The sequence below is a fragment of the Halichoerus grypus genome, chromosome 8 (genome assembly GCF_964656455.1).
Source record: "Halichoerus grypus chromosome 8, mHalGry1.hap1.1, whole genome shotgun sequence".
Classification (NCBI taxonomy): domain Eukaryota; kingdom Metazoa; phylum Chordata; class Mammalia; order Carnivora; family Phocidae; genus Halichoerus; species Halichoerus grypus.
In genome coordinates, this window is record NC_135719.1 from 57,713,856 (window position 1) to 57,736,059 (window position 22,204).

General features: G+C 37.2%; 1 protein-coding gene across 3 annotated transcripts in view; it reads left to right on the forward strand.

The window, feature by feature from the left end:
• Positions 1-14,413: 14,413 nt before the first annotated feature.
• Positions 14,414-22,204, forward strand: part of DNAAF4 (dynein axonemal assembly factor 4) — a 58,550-nt gene continuing 50,759 nt past the window's right edge. Inside the window, exons 1-3 of one of the 3 annotated variants that reach the window (XM_078079311.1) lie at positions 14,414-14,795; positions 15,139-15,283; positions 18,915-19,048. In XM_078079311.1, the coding sequence (XP_077935437.1) occupies positions 14,673-14,795; positions 15,139-15,283; positions 18,915-19,048 (402 nt within the window). In that variant the 5' untranslated portion in view covers positions 14,414-14,672. Of the gene's footprint in view, positions 14,796-15,138; positions 15,287-18,914; positions 19,049-22,204 lie in introns of all 3 variants that reach the window. The other 2 variants (XM_078079312.1, XM_036078264.2) reach the window with 2 other exon arrangements.

Genomic DNA, 22,204 nt, shown 5'->3' on the forward strand with positions numbered 1-22,204 from the left:
GTATTAATAAATTAAATGATAAAGCTCTTAAAATAAAGGTGCACTATTCTGATTGGTTTGCAGCCATTGTCCCCTTCTCCCCTTGAGTACATTTGATAATGTCTAGAGATATTTCAGTTGTCACAACTTGGAGGTGTTTCTGGCATCTGGTGAGTAGGGGTCCGGGATACTGCCAGACACCTTACAATGCCCGGGATAGCCCTGCATAACAAAGAATCATCGGCCCTACGTGTCAGTAGTGGCAAGGGTGAGAAACCTTAGCTTATAGAAATTAAAAAGCACTTACGTAAATCTAGTAATTTCAAAATTTCCCTCAAATAAACTATACAACTAATACTTTAAATGTAGTAATCTTTTAAAGAAAAAAATATTCTCACAGAAGATGCTAACTTAGAAGCATTTTTTAAAAAAATAAATCAAGTTCATGCAATCAAATCAGACTTACTTGATAATACAGGTTTAAAAAAGTGCTAAACCTTCTTCCTGATGATATCAGTGTGAAGTAAAATACAAATGTACGTTTTATTCTTTTTAAAGATTTGGATTTGCTTTCTCTTAAAGAGAATCATTGAACTTCCTACATTTTCTATATAGAATTGATCTCATAAACTAATATGACTCCTACATATTTAGGATAAGGAACAATGAAGAATTTTGTTTGGGCTACCTGGGTGGCACAGTTCGTTGAGTGACCGACTCTTGGTTTTGGCTCAGGTGGTGATTTCAGAGATTGAGTCCCCGCATTGGGCTCCAGGTTCAGGTGTGTGTGGGGGGCTCTCCTTGAGATTCTCTCTCTCTTTCTCCCTCTGCCCCTCCCACTCATGCTCTCTCTCTTTCTCTAAAATAAATAAGGCTGAATTTTTTTTTGTTTAGCCTAATTGCTTTATAATTCTAACAAAATTTTTAAACATCAAGAATTTATTATGTTCTATAGTGTGTCAATTTAAATGTTAACTTTAAGACCTTGAACTATCTTAAATTGAGTTAATCTTTGGATGCTTTGATAATTTCTAAGTAATATAGAATATTACTCTCTGTGCATAATTTTCATCATACAGTTTTGGATTGTATTCCTTTGGTTATAGAGTGGTTCTATCTTTGGGTCCTTTTAGTGAAGCTTAAAGCATGAAAGAGATGACTGTGCATCCATATTTCGTGTACTTATGAGCTGTAGTGGTCCACTAAATGTTCGTTGTATATGACAGACAGGTAATTCTCAGCGGCCTCTTCCCAGTAGTTTCTGTGAAGTATAAATAGTTTCTTTGGTTAAATGTGGGTGATCGAGACTATCCTAGGTGTAATAGTGGCAAAGAAGCATGAAGAGAGTAGTTTTATTCTATAGTAAAGTATTTGATGCCAAATTTTAAAGGAGATAAAAATGTGAAAGGATGAGGAAAATTATAGAAGTTATACAGAAAATACAGAATACTTTATTTGCCTTGGTTCCTAATAGGCACAGATAATGGGTCTAAATGGAAGCAATGAGATGTGTTAAAGTTTTTGGCAAATTTTGCTTAGTTTTTATTAATAATTTTTTAAAATTTGAGATAATTTTTATTTATTTATTTTTAAAGATTTTATTTATTTATTTGATAGAGCGAGAGAGCACAAGCAGGGGGAACAGTAGAGGGAGTGGGAGAAGCAGGCTCCCCGCCAAGCAGGGAGCCCGATGTGGGGCTCGATCCTAGGACCCTGGGATCATGACCTGAGCCGAAGGCAGACGCTTAACCATCTGAGCCACCCAGGTGCCCCGAGATAATTTTTAAAAATTTAAGATAAATTTATTGCCAACTATCATATCAATGCAAATCTAGAATTTGTTTTTTCCCTTATGTTAAAATGATAAATTGATTTTAGAGTCTTTAGTCTGTTGTTAATGAAAAGTAGTAAAAAGTTATTCTTTACGGTCTGTATCATCCACCCAGATAACTAAAATTTTGTATCTCACCAGAAAAGTTTTCAAGTTTTCTTTGCTTTGTGGTGATTTTGTCATGCTCTTGATTACTAACATGAAAACAAACACGGAAGTCCTCAGGTCTGAAAAAGCTAAAGTTCCTTACAATGGTGTTACCTTCTATGGTTTTTGTCACCTTCTATGTACCTTGGTTAATAGGTAGCCAAGTTCAAGTCATTCATTGTTCTTTGACTTTTTTCTTAATCGAGTGACAAAATCCCATGATAACTGTTTTGATTATGGTTTCTAAGATCAGACCCTAAAGATAAATATAAATATATTTTTATTCCATATTTTAATATATTGAATATATACATAATACATTTCCAAAATGTCTTTTAGACCTAAAACATCTTTTTCCAAGAGGTTCCCTGGGAAGTCACAAAGATTTGTTCTTTTACCTTACAAAAAAAAAAGGTAAAAATATTTGGGATTGTCAGATATGTTTCCCATTTCTTAATTGGCTCAACATGATTGTAAGAACTGCACCAGAAGAGGTGTCAAATCAAAAGAAGAATTCAATCTTTTCTAGACTAACCTTTAGGTAAATACTACTTATACAAAAATGTTTCAGAGATTATGAACTAAGTATAATCTGTGAATGCCCTCACTATCCATACTATGTTTTTTTTTTCCCTTAGGGGAAACAGTGATCAAATCCTTATTATATAGTCACGTATTGCATCTTAATAGAGAATTTTACGCTCCTCCATTCTCATTTAGCCTCAGGCATTCAGTCCTATCATCAGAGCTTATTTCTGTTTTTCTCTCATGCTTGCCTGAAGTCTCTGCTGTAAGCCACAGGTTAGAAATTGGGTCTTCAGTCAAGAAGGAGAGTCTTCGAGTCTTGAAAAGATTCTGTTAGGTACTTTCAAGGTACTTCGTTGCTTACCTTGTTACTCTTCTACTAGGTAACTACTGATAGCTCAAGAAATTAAGACAGCGGCAGTGAAAAGTGGATGGATCTGAGAAATATTTCAGACTTGGAGACTGATTGCATTTGTAGTCTCTGTCATAGGTATCGTTGTCAAAGTCAACAGCATTCAGTTTAAGAATTTTAAAAGCGTCACTTTTATTCTCATGCAGGTAGAAAGTCATTTCATGTCTGCCAGGATGTGTATCAGAAAAAAATGCATATGGTGAAGTCGAGGAGAAAAGCCCTGGATCTGTTCAAATGTCTAAATAGCAACAATAGGGACACCTACGTGGCTCAGTTGGTTAAGTGTCTGCCTTTAGCTCAGGTCATGATCCCAGGGTCCTGGGATCGAGTCCCACATCGGGCTCCCTCGTCAGTGAGAAGTCTGCTTCTCTTTCTGCCTCTGCCGCTCCCCCTGCTTGTGTGCTCTCTCTCTCTCTGACAGACAAATAAATGAAATCTTTTAAGAAAATAAATAAATAGCAACAATAATGAGCACTTTACACAGAATCCTATTTAATCCTCTTAACACCCTACAAATAGGTATTATTGCCTCTATTTTACAGATTGAGGAAACTAAGTCTCAGGGGGGTGAGAAACTTGCTCAAGGTCATACAGTTAATAAAAGTAGAGTGGGATTCTAACCCAATTAGCCTGATTTCAAGCACTAGATTGTAGTACCACATTTTAACATCAAGAGTAAAATAAATAAATAAATAAATAAATAAATAAATAAATAATTTTATCCTGAAAAGATGTTAACATTCCCCAAATTCCTGCCTTAGATCTTGAACCCCTTGCTTTTGAGGACCCTTCTCTGATCTCCTTCTGCCTGCACTTTCTCCAAAAGGCAAAGAAGCTGTGGGTCAAGAGGATGTGCCATCCAGTATTCATGCTCTCTCTTCTTCTTCTTTTTTTTTTTTTTTAAGATTTTATTTATTTATTTGAGAGAAAGAGAGGGAGTACAGAGGGAGAGGGGGAAGCAGACTCCCTGCTGAGCAGGGAGCCCGATGCGGGGCTCGATCCCAGGACCCTGAGATCATGACCTGAGCTGAAGGCAGATGCTTAATGACTGAGCCACCCAGGCGCCCCTAATAATTTGATCTTTGTATACACCACAAAAAAATCACAACAATAAATCTAGTTACCATCTGTCACCATACAATTAACCCCCTTCACTCATTTTGCCTACCTCCCACCCCATTCCCTTCTGTAAACCACTAATCAGTTCTCTCTCTGAGTTTTCTTTGTTTTGTTTGTTCTTGTATATATGTGATATACCCCACATATATAAAATATATATATATATTCCACATATAAGTGAAATCATACAGTATTTGTCTTTCTCAGTCTGACTTATTTCACTTAGCAAAATACACTCAAGTTCCACTCATGTTGTTATAGATGGCAGGATTTCCTTCTTTTTATGGCTGAGTAGTATTCCATTGTGTGTGTGTGTGTGTGTGTGTGTATGCCACATCTTCTTTATCCATTCACCCATTGATGGATATTTACATTGTTTCCATATCTTGGCTATTGTAAATAATGTAATAAACATCAAAGTGCATATATCTTTTTTAATTAGTATCTTCATTTTTTTCAGATAAATACCCAGAAGTGGTATAGCTGGATCATATGGTAATTCTATCTTAAATTTCTTGAGGGACCTCCAACCTTCCATAGTGGCTGCACCAGCTTGCATCCCCACCAACGTGTATGAGAGTTCCTTTTCCTCCACATCCTCTCCAACACTTGTTATTTCTTGGTTTTTGTTTGTTTTTAAAAAATATTTATTTATTTATTTGAGAGAGAGAGAGAGCAGGGGAGGACCAGAGGAGAGGGACAAGCAGACTCTCTGCTGAGTGAGGAGCCTTACTCCAGGACCCTGAGATCATGACCTGAGCTGAAATCAAGAGTTGGGACGCTTAACCAACTGAGCTACCCAGGCGCCCCTGTTTTTATAACAGACATTCTATAGGTGTGAAGTGATATCTCATTGTGGTTTTGACTGGCATTTCCCTAATAATTAGTGATATTGAAAAATCTTATGTGCCTGTTGGCCATCTGTATGACTTCTTTGGAAAAATGTCTGTTTGGATCCTCTGCCCATTTTTTAATTGGATTTTTCATTTTATTTGCTTTTGAGTTCTTTATATATTTTGGATATTAACCTCTTATCAAGTATGTGACTTGCAAATGTTTTCTACTATTCAGTAGTTTGCCTTTCACTTTATTGATGGTTTCCCTTGATGTGCAGAAGCTTTTTAGTTTGGTGTAGTCATACTTGTTTATTTTTGGTTTTGTTGCCTTAGCTTTTGGAGTAAAATCCAAAAACTCAATGCCATCATTATTGTCAAGAACCTTACCACCTGTGTTTCCTTCTAGGAGTTTTATGGCTTCAGGTCTTATATTCAAGTCTTCAATCCATTTTGAGTTAATTTTTATGTAAGGTAGTGGTCCAGTTTCATTCTTTTGCATGTGGCTGTCCAATTTTCCCAACATCAGTTATTGAAGAGATTGTCCTTTCCCCACTGTGTATTCTTGGTTCTTTTGTCATAAATAATTGACCATATATGTATGGGTTTATATCTGGGCTTTCTATTCTGTTCCATTGATCTGTGTGTCTGTTTTTATGCTGGTACTGTACTATTTTGATTACTATAGCTTTGTAGTATAGTTTGAAATCAGGCAGTGTGGTACCTTCGGCTTTGTTCTTCTTTCTCAAGATTGCATTGGCTGGCCTGTACTTCTTGTGTGTATATCCCTTTGCTCAAGGATAGGCTTTCCTTCTGCTATGTTTCTGCAGAAAACTCCAAGGAGACTGAGAATTCAAATTTGAATTTGACCTTCCAGGTCACTTTGAAGGTATATTTACTCAAGGAAAGAAAGCAGGGTATATTTTATTAAATACTTTGTTGTCTTGTTTTAGAACTACTGTACAGTATTTCATTTATATCTATAGAGTAATGGTTTAATATTTTGCTAATAATATTAATTGTATTAATCTTTATATTAATATTTACTGATATTCTTTAATAAATATTGGAACTTTTAACAGTTGGATGTTATGGTAATAAATATCAATATTTATCTAAAGATAAAATTCTAAAATTTTAAACTAAACTCAATTATAAATTTTTTTGGTTTTGGGGGAGAGAGAGAGAGAGAGAGAGCAGGGAGGGGCAGAAGGGGAGGGTGAGAGAGAATCTTAAGCAGGCTCCATGCCCAGCATGGAGCTGGATGTGGGGCTCAATCTCACACCCTGTGATCATGACCTGAGCCAAAATCAAGAGTTGGAGACTTAACCAACTGAACCACCCAGGTGCCTCAGTTATGAAATATTTTTTAAAATTGTTGATGAAACAAAAAATTTCTATTTGTTTATATTCTTCTTTTACTAATCCTCTTTAGTAACTAGCATACAAAATTCTCCTAGTAGCTATTTTCCTTAATGATAAATTAAGATTTTTTCTTTTTTCTTTTTTTAATACACTTTATATTTTAGAGCAGTTTCAGTTTTGCAGAAGATACAGAGCTTTCCCATATCTCCTTGCCCCCATATTTGTGCAGCCTCCCCCATTCTCAAAATTCCCCACCAGAACGGTGCATTTGTTACAATAGATTAACCTACAATGACACATCATTATCATACAAAGTCTATAGTTTACGTTAGGGCTCATTTTTGGTGTTTCACATTCTAAGGGTTTGGAAATGTATACTGACATGTGTCCACAATTATGTTATCATACAAAACCCTTTGTATTCTAGCTATTCATCTCTTTGTCTCTCCAGCCCCTAGCAACCACCAATTTTTTTTTTTTTTTTTTTTTTTAACTGCTTCTGTTGTTTTGCCTTTTCAGGAGTTTACACAGTTGGAATCAATAATATGTACTTTTTCAGATTGGCTTCTTTCACTTAGTAATATACATTTAAGTTTCCTCCATGTCTTTTCATGGCTCAATAGCTCATTTCTTTTTAGCACATAATAATATTCCATTATCTTGATGTACCACAGTTTATTTATTCTTTCAACTACTGAAGGACATCTTGGTTGCAACCAAATTTAGGTAGTAATGAATAAAGCTACCATAAACATCTATGTGCAGGTTTTTGTGTAGACATAAGTTTTCAATGCTTTTTAGCAAATACCAAGGAGCATGATTGCTGGATCATATGGTAAGAGTATGTTCCATTTTTTAAAAAAAATTTTTAAATTTATTTTTATTTTTTAGTATTATTTATTTATTTATTTACTTATTTATTTTGAGAGAGAGAGAGAAAGAGGGGGAAAGGTGCAGAGGGAGAGGGAGAGAGAGAATCCTAAGCAGACTCCACACCCAGCACAGAGCCTGACTTGGGGCTTGATCTCACAACCCTGAGATCATGACCTGAGCCAAAATCAGGAGTCAGATGCTTAACTGACTGAGCCACCCAGGTACCCCAAGTATGTTTCATTTTGTAAGAAACTGCTAAACTGTCTTCCAAGTGGCTTTACCATTTTGCATTCCTAGCAGCAATGAATGAGGATGTTGCTTCACATCTTCATCACACTTGGTGTTGTCAATGTTCTGGATTTTGACCATTCTAATACATGCATAGTGGTATTTCATCATTGTTGTTGTTTTCATTGCATTTCCCTGATGGATGACATAAGATATGGAGCATCTCTTCATATGCTTATTTATCATCTGTATATCTTCTTTGGTGAAGTGTCTGTTAAAGTCTTCAGCTCATCTTTTAATCGGGTTGTTTTCTTTTCTTTTTTTTTTTTTTTTTGAAGTATAGTTGACATATGATGTTATATTACTTTCAGGTGTACAGTATAGTGATTTGACAATACAAGACATCACTCAGTGCTCACCATGATAAGTGTAGTCCCCATATAACATTATAATAATATTATTGACTATATTCCCTGTACTGTACTTTTCACCTCCATGACTTATTTATTTTATAACTGAAAGTTTGTATCTCTTAATCCCAACTAATTAAATTTGTTTTTTTATTGTTTGAGTTTTAAAAGTTTATATATATTTTGGATAAGAGTCCTTTATCAAATATGTCTTTTGGAAATATTTTCTCCCAGTCTGTGTATTGTCTTTTCATTCTCTTGACAGTGTCACAAAGCAGATATTTTTAGTTTTAATTATGTCCAGCCTATCAATTCTTTCTTTCATGGATCATGCCTTTGGTATACATCTAAAAAGTTATCATCAAACTCAAGGCAATCTAGATTTTCTCCTGTGTTATCCTCTAAGAGTTCTATAGTTTTACATTTTAAATTTAAATCAGTGATCCATTTTGAGTTCATTTTTGTGAAAAGTGTAATAATGGTCATATCTAGATTCCCTTTTTTGCATGTACATGTCTAGTTGTTCCAGCACCATTTGTTGAAAATACATACTTTTCTCCATTATATTACCTCTTCTCCTTTTCTCAAAAATCTGTTGACTATATTCATGTGGGTAGATTTCTGGGCTCTCTATTCTGTTCCATTGATTTACTTGTCTGTTTTTTCATTACTACTACACTGCATTGATTATTTTCTTCCCAAATTGATCTATGATTGATTAAGAGTCAATCTATTGATCTAGATTCAATGCAATCCCAATCAAAATACTAGCAAGTTATTTTGTGGATATTGACAAACTAATTCTACAGTTACATGAGGCAAAAGACCCAGAATAGCCAACACAATACTGAAGGAAAAGAACAAAGTTAGAGGAGTGACAATACCCAACTTCAACAGTTGCCACACACAAAAAAAAAAGACTACACAAGGCTGGCTACAGCTCCTTGGAGGTTTTTAGGAAGCTGGTATGTCTGGCCTCACAAAATGAGTTAGGAAGTATCCCCTCTGCCTCTATCTTCTAAAAGAGATTGTAGAAAATTGGTATAATTTCTTCCTTAAATGTTTGGTAGAATTCACCCGTGATCCCATCTGGGCCTGGTGCTTTCTGTTTGGGAAAGTTATTGATGATTGATTCAGTTTATTTAATAGATATAGGTCTACTCATATTGTCTATTTCTTCTTCTGTGAGTTTTGAGAGATTGTGTCCTTCAGTGAATTGGTCCAATTCAATGAGGTTATCAAAATTATAGGCATTGAGTTGTTCATAGTATTCCTTTATTATCCTTTTGCTATTCATGGAATTTGTAGTGACGTCCCCTCTTTTGTTTTTGATATTAGTAATTTGTGTCCTCTCTCTTTTTTTCTTAGTTAGCCTGACTAGAGGTTTGTCGATTTTGTTGATCTTTTCAAAACCAACTCTGTTTTATTGATCTTCTCTATTGAGTTCCTGTTTCCAATTCCATTGATTTCTGCTCTAATTTTTATTCTTTTTTTTTTTTTCCTGCTTACTTCAGATTTAATTTACTCCTTGTTTTCCTGGTTGCATAAGGTGGAAGCTTGGATGCATGACTTTAGATTTTTCTTCTTCCCTAACATATGCATTTGATGGTATAAATTCAGTTAAACTCTGATAAAAGCCCAGCAGATTAGGATCTGGTTAAATAGTTTCTTCTGAAGGCAGATCTTGCTAAGAAGAACAGAATGCTCTCGCATATTTCAAAATAGTTCCTTTTCCCCTCCCCCTGTTGAGAGCACTGGGAGATTTTTCTCTGATATTGACTGTGAGAACCTGGTACAGCTTCGGGAAGTAAAACTCATAAAAGTGTAGGGGCTCCCTGATCACTGGGTCCCCCTGGAGTTTTTATGTCTGAGACTTACCCACAGTGAGCAGCAATTTGTCACCTACAGTTCAGGTTTTCCTACCTTGACACTGTTCCCATGGAGGTTTCTTCTCTGATTGGTTATGATTCTCTGTATTCATTTGTTGATCTCTCCAATTTTGGGGGTAGTGATTTGCTCTGTGACCTCACTTTTTTTATGGATCTAAGAAGAGTTGCTGATTTTTTATTTTGTTCAGCTTTTTACATAAGATAGAGTGGTGACTTTCAAGCTCTTTGTATGTTAGATCAGACTTTTTAAAAAAATTAAATAATTGATATTGTGCTAAAGCAATCTAATAGAAAAAAATCATCAAGATCTATACTCCATAAGTATAAATCTAAGATATATGGACCAAAAATAAAAGGAAAAGAATAGTCACTTTATACATTCTAAATGAGCTCTAACTATATATTCTGTCTAATTGTAAACCACATTGTCTTTTTCTAAAGCCCAAATTTAAAATAGTAAAATAACTAATGCATTTAAAATCTATTGCATAGATTTTGGTCTGAAATGCTATTCTCCATTAAAAAGAATTAAGGTTTCTTGTAGAAAGACTGATTCCATTTCCTAGAGCAAAAAAAAACTTTTGTAGTTGGTCTAAATCATCTTGTTCTAAGAATAAGGATTTTTAAAAGGCTTTTAAAATTCTGGAATGGTATTAAAAATCATAATCAACATTTCCCCATGGCCAAATATGATAATATGACCATCAAAAATAAACAAAATTATAGTTACTTAATTTTAGGTTAAGAATAATAAATCAGATTTAATTGTTGCTTCATAATGTACATTTTCACTCCCTAAGAACCTCACAATATGTAAGGAGAAAATAGAGACCTTCCTCTACCATAGAGCTAGTTTTTAAATTTTTACTTTAATTTTATAATACTTGTTACATACAAAATGATGCAGATATTTGTATATTTAAGTTATGAATCACAATACAAGTAGTACATATCCATCACCCAAAATTAGAGAGACAGAGAGAGGGAGAAATATAACTTGGCAATTTCTTTTGTGCTCTCTGATGGCTTACTTTGATGTAATTAACAGAATCAAACAAAAATGATTTTGGATGTTCTCTCTGGGTTTTCTTAGGGAACCAGCCAATAGGACCTGGACCTCTGGTCTCCCAGTGAGAGGGACTGCATCTGAACTCAGCTGGCCATGGTACTATTACTTTCTTCCAACTAAGACTTTCCATGTGACTCAAGATATGCAGACACTGGGTAGCTGACTTTCTTGGACAAGTCTTTTTTTTTTTTTTTAAGATTTATTTATTTATTTTAGAGAGAGAGAGAGCACTGCAGAGGGAGGGGCAGAGGGAGAGAGAATCCTAAGCAGACTCCCTGCTGAGTGTGGAGCCTGATGTGGGGCTCAGTCCCACAACCATGAGATCATGATCTCAGCAGAAATCAAGAGCCAGATGCCTAACCGACTGAGCCATCCAGGTGCCCCTCTTGGACAAATCTTATAAATAGTTGCACCTAAACCAAGACTGCCTGGTACCCCAGTGATTTTCCTGACAAGATTCCTTTCACGTTTGCCCTGCAAGAAGGGAGAGCAAAAAGGGGATGGAATTCCTCTCCTATAATGCAAACTCACACTGAAGATCCAACATAGTGCTCTGGCCCCAATATACTTCTCCTTGAGATGATGGCAGAATGGGGGAACCTGTGTTTTTTCCTTAGTTTTGTAAACAAGCTTCCTTTTTCACCAATAAAACCTAGCCCTTAACCTAGTGGTTCTAACTTTGGTATGGGTCAGAATTACCTAGTGGGCATGTTAAAATGCAGATTGCTGGGTCCCACATCTAGAATTTCTGTAGACCAGGACTGGGGTCTGGGATTTTGTATTTCTAGAAAGTTCCCAGGGAATGCTGATATTATGGTCAAGGGACCACACTCTGAGAAACTCTATCTTAATTCATGCAGTGGAAATCAGCTCACAAAGGGTCCCATTGGCAAGACCTTCACCTAGGAGTTAATCATTGTCCTTTCTTGTGCCCTACTTTCCTTTATAGTTTTACCACATAGGAAGGAATTTTTAACCAATAGATGACTTATTCTCACTCATCCATCCAGTGTATAGCTATAATTAATTCATTTTCACTGTTCTATGATATTCTGTTTTGTGAATAAAAACTATTGATAGACATTTGGCTTGTTTTCAGGTTTTTGCTAGGAAACTGCTATGAAGAGTCACTTCTTTAGTCATAGAATTACCCTCGCTTCCTGAAAGGACCCATCTAGAGGGAATCTTCCTGGGGTGCCTGGTTGGATAAGTTGGCTAAGCATCTGCCTTTGGCTCAGGTCATGACCCCAGGGTCCTGGGATTGAGCCCTGCATTGGGCTCCCTGCTCAGTGGAGAGCCTGCTTCTCCCTCCCTCTGCTGCTCCCCCTGATTGTGCTCTCTCTGTCAAATAAATAAAACCTTAAAAAAAAGAGGGAACCCTCCTTCCCTTAGACCTTTCCCTAAATTCTAACATCCTCTTACTGAGACACCCAATGGTGTGTGTTCTACCTTGCTCAGTGAGTACCTAACTCAACTTGTTCAAGTACATGTGTGTCTGTGGTCTTTGGCTGAAGGGTTTATATGTAAAATATCTTCACATGCCTTGTTGTGCCTTTTGATGAACACGAGTTCTTAGTTTTAGTTCAAGTTTTCAGTTTTTTCCCTTTATGGCTAGTGCTTTTTATATCATATTTAAGAATTCCTGTCTTAGTCCAAGATCTATGGATATGTATTTTTTGCTAGATATGTATTTCTAATATCTAAATTTTTGTCTTTAGTTCATCTGAAAATCATCTTTGTGTATGACACCATATGCATGTAGAAATCTAATCTCATTTTTTATTTTATTTTTATTTATTTATTTATTTATTTTTTAAAGATTTTATTTATTTATTTGACAGAGAGAGACACAGAGAGAGAGGGAACACAAGCAGGGGGAGTGGGAGAGGGAGAAGCAGGCTTCCCGCGGAGCAGGGAGCCCGATGCGGGGCTCGATCCCAGGACCCTGGGATCATGACCTGAGCCGAAGGCAGACGCTTAACGACTGAGCCACCCAGGCGCCCCTCTAATCTCATTTTTTTAAATGTGGTAACCATTTCTCATAGCAATAATGTATTCAATAGCCATTCCTTTCTGTGCTTTTCCCCACTTACATGCAGAGCTACCGCTACCATATATCAAACTTCTATCTATACATGGGTTAAATTAAATCTCTTTCATTTTTAATATGTAATAAGAAATAGTTTAAGACTTTAAGATTGAATGTTTCAAGGCTGTGAAACACTGTTTAGATAAATACATAAACCATAAAACAACATTAAAAGTTAATGTTTTAAGTTGCTATCAGTTGAAACAATGATTCAGTAATAAAACTTACCAAATTTTTTAAAAAGATAATTCATTCAGCGTATAGAAAATTTAGTAAGACTATGGTAGTCCAGAGAACAATTTAACTGCAGAAGTGTGTATGTGCTTTAACAAAGTGATTGCTAACAGATTTTTTAAAAGCCCCAAATGACACAATGTATCCCTTTCATTATCTTCCATACATACATTATCTCACTTTTTATATAGTCAGAGAATCTAGCCTTTAAAATTTTATATGAAAGAAGTGCATAAATCCTCTCTTTTGAAGACACAGGAAAGTCTGAAACAAAATGGTAAAAGTAAGAATAGAATCAAAGGGGAGAAAATGCCAAAAGTGAGGACAAAGGGAAAGAAATCTAAGAATGGCTCCCAGTAGTCAAAGTTACAGAACCTTGAGATGATGAACCTCCGACAAAATAAGATAAGGTACTGAGGGGTGGCCTGTTTGGGGAAAAGATGATATTTTTTTCTTCCAAGTCTACTGCTCCTAAACTGTTCTCAAGGATATTTTCAGGAGGTTTGAAATTTGTTTTAATGGCCTGCAAAAGTAAAAAGTTTAAAATCCAAATCCATAGGTGGCAAGTAGTTCATAGGTGCTTAAATTTCATGTAAATTCACTCTGTCTTTTTTTTTTCTTTAAAAAAAAAGTATTTTATTTATTTTAGAGAGAGGGGCGAGGGGAGAGGCAGAGGGAGAGGCAGAGAACCTCACAAAGACTCTTCCCAAAGCACGCAGCCCAGGCCTCTCTGCTCTCTCCACCCTGAAATCAGGACCCCAGTGGAAACCAAGAGTCAGATGCCCAAGGGACTGAGCCACCCTTGTTTTCTTTTTTAAACATCAAATTCCAGTAACTTATAAACTGAGTCTAGAGAACGCAGCCTGGGCAAAGATCATTGCAATGGGAGTTAAGAGAGCAGGATTTTAATCACGATTCTGCCACTAATCTAAGTGGCAATGGGGTTAAGTGTGTGGGTCTCAAATTCCTTAAATATGCAGGATGAACTACATCACCTTCAAGTTTCCTTCCAGAACTAAGTCTTCTTAAGCAATTGTAAAATGTATCCGTGTAAATCCAAGCTATCCTACAGATGAGCTGCAGCCAAGCGTTTGTCACATGAGTCATAATGCCACTTCTTCCCAGGTCTTAAACCATGTAGTGAACCCTACCTACGATCTTTTGGTGGCCTTACAGTTGAGAGGATTTGGACCACTACAATAGTAAGGCCAAGCTCCCAGGTAATTTCCAAAACAGGAACACCAAATGATGTTCTGACAGCCTTCCTCAGCACAAAAGGCCAGGGCTGCTAGGCGCGGGGGCGGTGCACCTGCTTCTTACAGGTCTGGTCCCTCTGGTAACTCCTTTTTTTCTTTTTCTTTTTTTGCATTCTCAGGCGCAAGGCTCTTTTCTTAAAATGAAGGCCTATTTCTTCGGTGATTCACTCAGGCCCCAGGGAACGGATAATAGCCACAGGAGGGGTCTATCGCCCGCGCCAGGACGCCCGGGCCGTCACGAGAGGAGTTTGCGGGGCGGTCGCAGAGGCGCGCCCGGGGCACGCTGGGAACGCGGGGCGCCGCGGCCCGGCCTGACCCGGAAGGGCTGGTGCGTGGTAACCCCGGCTTCCCTAGCAACCGAGCAGGTGGCTAGTCCTAACCATCCGCATCCTCTTGTTCAGACACCTCGCGGGATGCCGCTGCAGGTTAGCGATTACAGCTGGCAGCAGACGAAGACTGCGGTGTTTATCTCTGTGCCTCTCCGGGGCGTCTGCGTCAGAGACGTGGACGTGTTCTGCACGGAAAACTATTTGAAGGTAGGAACTCGAGTTGTGCCTGCCGGGTCCCCGGGGGTGTGTTCCGAAGCTTCTAAGAGCGCTTCTATGTACACGCCGCAGGCGCGTTCTTGCAGATAAGCATCCTAAAATTTAGTTCTATTTTTTTTTTAAACCGAATCCCATGAGGTGATACCTCATCTTTAGACAGATGTCATCAGACCAGAGATGATTTTTATCCAGGATTTCTTCATATGCCTTGTTAATCGAGTAAATTTATAGCAGCATTTAAGAAAATGATCTTGGTCTCTATCATTTGTTTCTTAACGGCTGTGTCTTTATTTCGTGTAACTAAATTAACCTCCGTTTACCCCCTTCTGAATAGGTCAACTTTTCTCCATTTTTATTTGAAGTGTTTCTGTATGCGCCCATAGACGATGAAAACAGCAAAGCCAAGATTGGGAATGACACTATTGTATTCACCTTGTATAAAAAAGAAGTGGCCATGTGGGAGACCCTTTCTGTGTCAGGTGGTAAGTTTTTTTATTAAAAGATGTTCATCTGGTTGTGCTTTTTATATTTTATACCTTAAAATTTTTTTTCAGAACAATTGTTTCTCTTCTAGAAGAAAAAGTAGGAACGTGAGCATGATTTAAATGACATAGTGCTTCAGCAACCACTTAAATAACTTAAAGATTGAATAATTCAAAAGTTAGAGCACATTTGTAATAGTTCTCAAGCAGGTGTGGGCTTGTGTCTTCAGAGGATAAGGCCTCTTGATATGATCTTTATTGAGCACTTATTTTGTATTAGGCATTAATGCATCTGGTAATCCTCAGAACAACCTATTACTTAGGTTACCGCCCTCCCACCCCCGTTTTTTTTTTTTTTTTTTTTTAAGGTGAGGCTAGTAAGGTACAGAAGGATTGAATAATTGGCACAGGTCACACAACTAGTAAGTGGCAGACTGGAACTGGAGCTTTAGCAGTTTGACTCTAGAGCAGTGGTTCTTAACCCTGGCTACATATTTGAATCACCTGCAAAACTTGTAAATAATACACATGTCTGAAACTCACCCTAGACCAATCAAATCAATTTCTGTGAGTGGGAAAAGCTTTTCAGGGGTTATAATGTGCAAAGCTGAGATCCCCTATTCTCTGTACTCTTAATGAGTATTCTTCTGCCGCGATTGGCTTTGTGGATCGTAATTGCCCTCTACTGCTTTACCTTTATTTTCTTCCTCCCTGTTCTAGTTGTCATGTATTCTAGGGCTTTATATCTACTGCCTGAAATTTCTCGTAGGCCTCTGGCATTAAGTCTTCAGTAGGAACTACTGAGAATGGGGAGATTGCAGTCATTTTTTTTTAATTTATTTTTTTAGTAATCTCTACATCCAACATGGGGCTCCAACTCATGACCCCGAGATCAAGAGTCACATGCTCTTCCAACTGAGCCAGCTAGGCACCCTGCAGTCATTCTTTATATTAATTCTTTCTTGATATCTTGCAGTGAAATCTAATTTTGTAATCCCCAGGACCAGATAGAATTTTTCTGTAAAGTCTAGTATTCAGCTCAGAAAATACTGGCTAAGGTAGATTACCATAGCCAGGTTACTTTAGCTCTTTAGTGAGTTCCAGACTAACTGAAGAGTTTTTAAAAACCAGATTCTTGCTGTCCTACTCACTCCTTCCTTTGTGATTCAGTAAGTCTGAGATGGGGCCTGGGACTATGTCGTGAAACACACCCAGGGTATTCTGACTTCTTACCTAAGATCAAATGTAAACACTTTAATTTATTTCAATTCTTATTGATAATCTTAATTTTAAAGTAATATGGGACCAGAATCATCACCTATTATAATGGCTTATTTTAAAATAAACAGATTGGGAGTGGTGGGACCCCAGGTGATTCTGATGACTGACCAGGCTTGAGAACACTGACTTAAATGTGTGTGTGTGTGTGTGTGTGTGTGTGTGTGTGTGTGTGTGTGTGTCTCCAGGAAACATTCTGTCTGCCAACTTGTTAAGATATAAAGAAGAATCATGGAATGCCTGGGTGGCTTAGTTGGTTAAGTATCTGCCTTCGGCTCAGGTCATGATCCCAGGGTCCTGGGATCGAGTCCCACATCGGGCTCCTTGCTCAGTGGGGAGCCTGCTTCTCCCTCTGCCTGCCGCTACCCCCTGCTTGTGCGCGCTCTCTCTCTCTCTCTCTCTGTCTCCCACAAGTAAATAAATAAAAATCTAAAAAAAAAAAAAAAAAAAGAAGAAGAATCCTATCAGGAAACCTGTTACTTTTCCCTACATGACACTTTCTTCTATGTCAAATTCTCTTCTTAACCTGCTTGGCTGTCTTTTCCAGGAGTGGGAAGGGAATTTTCTTTCCTAATCATGATCTTCCTCTCTGTTCTATACATCTGCTTGCAATTCACACCTACTTGATTCTTCTCTTTCATGGTAATATGGTCATCCATTCCAAATTTTGACTATTTAAACCAAAGCTTAACAAATTTTTTCTGTAAAGGACCAGATAGTATTTTGAATATTATAAGCCCCATGGTCTCAGTCACAATTACTTAGTTCTGCTATGGTAGCACAAAAGCAGCCAATAGACAATACATATATATGGACACCAAAATTTGAATTTTATCTAATTTTTATATGTCATATTATTTTGATTTTTCAACTATTTAAAAATGTAAAAATTATTCTTAGCTTGTGTGCTAGAGGAAAACAGGCAGCAAGTTAGATTTGGCCATGGTATGCCAACCTCTGATTTAGACTAATCAAAACAGTCTTAAAACTAGTTTATGTAATAAGTAATGAGTATTGATTTTACTTCAAAAACCAGGTTTGAGATTCTTTTAGAAATCAAACTCAGTTACACAGCAACTCAGTGAAATTATTTCTTTAACAAGATTGTTTTTCACATAAAGTGTGTGGAACTAGATCCAATCTATACGCCACGTTTTCCTCATCTTTCAGAATATATTTGCTTAATTTTTTCCTGAAGTTTTTTCTTGGTATACTTTTCATTTCTTTTAGATGTGAAAGTAGGTTCTTTTAGTTTACCCCTGAATCTGGTCCAGTTGTCTGTCACTCTGTTATTAAACAGGAGGAGGGTTGGGAGAGGCTTCAGACTTAATTCCAGTCCTAAGTCCTAGTCAAGATCTTGAATGAGAAAAGATTCCATGCTTTTTTTTTTCCTTTTCCTTTTTAAGGCAATTTCTTTGAAAATTAAAATTCCAGACTTTTTTTTAACCGATAACTAAAATTTAGCATTCCCTTCAATCATGAATGTAGGCAACAAACAGCTGTATCAAGAAGTATCACAAATACATTTATATCACAAAGTACATTTATCTTTTATACTCACTACTTTGAAATTATAGTATTTATTACACTTGTTGGTATATATTAATGCATTAATGAAGAAGTATATATATTTTTGTGATATTGTATATCACAAAAAAAACCTCTTCTTCTCTTCTAGGAGACCCCATAGTGATGATTTATTGTGATTAGGTTTATAAGCAAATAGCCCTGGTTTCTTGACAGAGTGGAGAAGGATAAATGTGTACTCTTTCCCTCTATCCTGTCCCATCCCCTTCTCTTTACCACATCCCCCCTCTCATTTCACTACCCTCTCTCCCTTTTATATCCCTCTCCGTGTCCTCATCATTCCCCCCACTTTTTAAAAGATTTTATTTATTTATTTCACAGAGAGAACAAGAGAACACAAGCAAGGGGAGCAGCAGGCAGAGGGAGAAGCAGACTCCCTACTGAGCAGGGAGCCAGAAGTGGGACTCGATCCTGGGACTTCAGGATCATGACCCGAGTTGAAGGCAGATGCTTAACCCACTGAGCCACCCAGGCACCTCTCATTCCCCCTCTTATTCTCCCTTTCTTTTGTTCCCACTTTCTCTCATTCGTATTTTCTCTCTCTCTCTCGTTCTCTCCCTCTGTAGTAATTAATTGCTGTTATAGTTGCTTGCTTACTTTTTAATGTTAGCTTGGCCAGTTTAATAGTGAGAAATGTTTTCATCTCTCCATGTGAAGTTTGGTCCCCCCTCCCACCATCACATCCTGGATCAGTATGTTAAGCAGTTTTCTCCTAAGTAAAACATTCATCATAATCCTAATTTAGTGATATTTCTTGTTTTAGTTGACAAAGAGATGATGCAAAGAATAAGGGAGAAATCTATTTTACAAGCACAAGAAAGAGCAAAAGAAGCTGCAGAAGCAAAAGCTGCAGCAAGGCGAGAAGATCAAAAATATGCACTAAATGTTATGATGAAGGTAAGTTGCAGATTGTTAGGAAAGTTCTCTAATTAAAGAGATAATAGTAAACTCTGTAAGGATGATTTATTCCAATCACTGTACTTCCTTACCTCTTTATTCATACTTTGATTATAGGATTTACTATGTTATAGAGGCTATCTACTACTTACATGTATTCCTGAAAATCTGTATGAAAGTAGAGGGTATACAGGTTGGACAATAGATTTACTTGTTTCAGGGAGAATGTTCTATTTCCAAGGGAGTAAAAAATTATAATTTTGTATGGTAAAAGTGTTTTACTTCTTTTTAAATCTTGGAATAAAGGACATGATTATTTAAAACAAGAAGAGCCTAGATTATGTCAATACTAAACATTGACATATTCTTATCTTTTTAACTGTTGAGGCTTCCAAGTTAAAGCTTTTTTTTTTTTTAAGGTTTACTTATTTTAGAGAGAGAGCACACAAGCAGGGAGAGGGGCAAAAGGACAGGGAGAGAATCTCAAGCAGACTCCGACTTCTGGCTGAGTGCAGAGCCTGAAGCCAGGCTCAATCTCACTACCCTGAGATTATGACCTGAGCTGAAATCAAGAGTTGGACGCTTAACTGACTGAGCCACCCAGGCGCCCCTCAAGTTAAAGCTTTAATCAGCAATATATTTTTTGAGATATAATTCACATACCATATAATTCACCCATGTAAAGCTTACAGTTCATTAGTTTATAGTATTTAGAGATGTGCGACCATCACCACAATCAGTTTTAGGACATTTTCATCACTCAAAAAGAAACTCTGTGCCTGTTAAGAGTCACTCCCCATTTCTCCCATTCACTCCAGCCCCAGGCAACCGCTAATCCACTTTATAGATTTACCTATTCTGACTAATTTTTGCAAGTAATTTCTTATCTCATATTCTCATTTTGACATCTTGAAAAGATTAAGGAATCTATAACATTTCATCAAGAGCTCTGTGGACCCATGATGCTTCTTTTGTATATGGATTACTAGTATTGTATTCATAATCAACAGTTCATAATTCCAAGGATGTCTCCACTTCTTTTATTACTTCTATTTGTCTTTTATATATACCCTATGGTTATATAGTGTCCTTTACTTAAAAATTTAGCACATGGTCAGCTGACCAAAGATTCCTGCTTTCAGTATACTTGAGTTCCATCTTTTCCTTATTGTGTTATCACTGCTGTCAGCCTTTTGATTTTATCATTTTCCTGAATTTTAAAAAATAAAAACAAAATAATATAAAATTTGTGGTAACAGATAAATATTCCCTGAACTAATAAAATAGATAAATAATGGTATACATTTTGCTGTATTGGTAAAATAACAAAACTGGCAGTACCACCATACTGTGCCGTGAAGTTATTAATGTACTTATATCTGAAAGCCTGATTTGGTACTTGGAAAGGTGGTTTTGGGGTATTAGTGTATAAAATATGAAGCTGTAGATGATATGAAAGTGGAAAGCACCTATGAAAGTCTATAACCTATACTACAAATGGTCCATTTTGTTTGTTTCTTTCCTTCAATAGAGTTCAGAGCTGGGATTATGTTTTCTTTCATCCTTATTACAGCTATTGCCAAGTTAAATAGTAGGTGCTCAAATATTTGAATGAATTAATGTAAATACATTGTTCTAGGACCCTGTGACAGTAGCAAAGTTCTATTTTGATGGATAGATGCAACATTTTTTACTCTGTCCAATCTTAGACATTCAGAAAAGAACTTTCAAGGTTCAGTAATAGTAGATGAAGAGCTAAAACAACAAAAGGCAACCTGTTATTAGCTTAAACCAAAAATTAAAACTTGATTTACATCTCAAAAAATAATAGTTTTTTGGTAGTTATCTTTTTTTAAAAGATTTTATTTATTTATTTTAGAGAGAGAGATGGAGAGAGAGAGAGTGCGAGAGAGCATGAACAGGGGAGAGGGAGAAGCAGACTCCCCGCTGAGCGGGAAGCCGGACACGACCTTGGGCCTCGAACCCAGGACCCTGGGATCATGACCTGAGCCAAAGGCAGACGCTTAACTGACTGAGCCACCCAGGCCCCCCTTAATAGTAATCTTTTAAAAATAATTAGCAGGGCTGGTGCTAAGACTCATTATGTCAGTTCACTGTGCTGTATGTATTAGTCTGCTTGGGCTACCATAACAAAATACCACAGATTGGATGGCTTAAATGACAGACATTTATTTTCTAAAAGTTCTGGAGTCTGGGGCGCCTGGGTGGCTCAGTTGGTTAAGCGACTGCCTTCGGCTCAGGTCATGATCCTGGAGTCCCGGGATCGAGTCCCACATCGGGCTCCCTGCTCGGCAGGGAGTCTGCTTCTCCCTCTGACCCTCCTCCCTCTCATGCTCTCTGTCTCTCATTCTCTCTCTTGCAAATAAATAAAATCTTAAAAAAAAAAAAAAAAAAATTAAAAAAAAAAAAAAGTTCTGGAGTCTAGAAGTCTCAGATTGAGGTCCAGCAAAGTCAGTTTCAGATGAGGAGTCTATTCTTGGCTTGTAGTTGGTGGAGAGAGAGAAAGAAAGAAATCAGGTGTCTCTTCTTAGTAGGGCACTAATCCCGTTCTATCAGGGCCCCACGCTTATGACCTCATTTAACCCTAATTACTTCATCAAAGTCCCCATTTCCAAGGACAGCCACTCTGAGGATTAAGGCTTCAACATATACATTTGGCGGGGACACAAACATCCAGTCAATAACACTGTGTAATAAACTATCCAAAATTTAGTGATGTAAAGGCACAAATACTTATTTCTCAACATTCTGTGTGTTGGTGAGGCATTTCTTGTCAGCTGGGGCTGGATTTATTATGGCCGGATGTGCTAGGATGGCCTCACTCACATGTCTAAAACCTTGCCTGGAAGAGCTGTAGCCTCTCTCTACATGTGGTATTTCAGTCTCCAGGGCTTCTTGACTTCGTAGTCCAGGTTCTTGGTAGCAAGAAAGGGAAAGCCCCAATGCACAAGCACTTTTAAAGCTTCTGCTATGTCATATTTGCTAATGTCCAGTTAGCCAAAATAAGTCGTATAGCAAGCCCAGATTCAAGGACTGGAGAAAGAGACTACATCTCTTCTACGAAAGAGGGGTTAAGTCATATTGCAAAGGGGTGTGCAGAGAGGGATGGGAGGAATTTGGGGCCATTTTGCAATT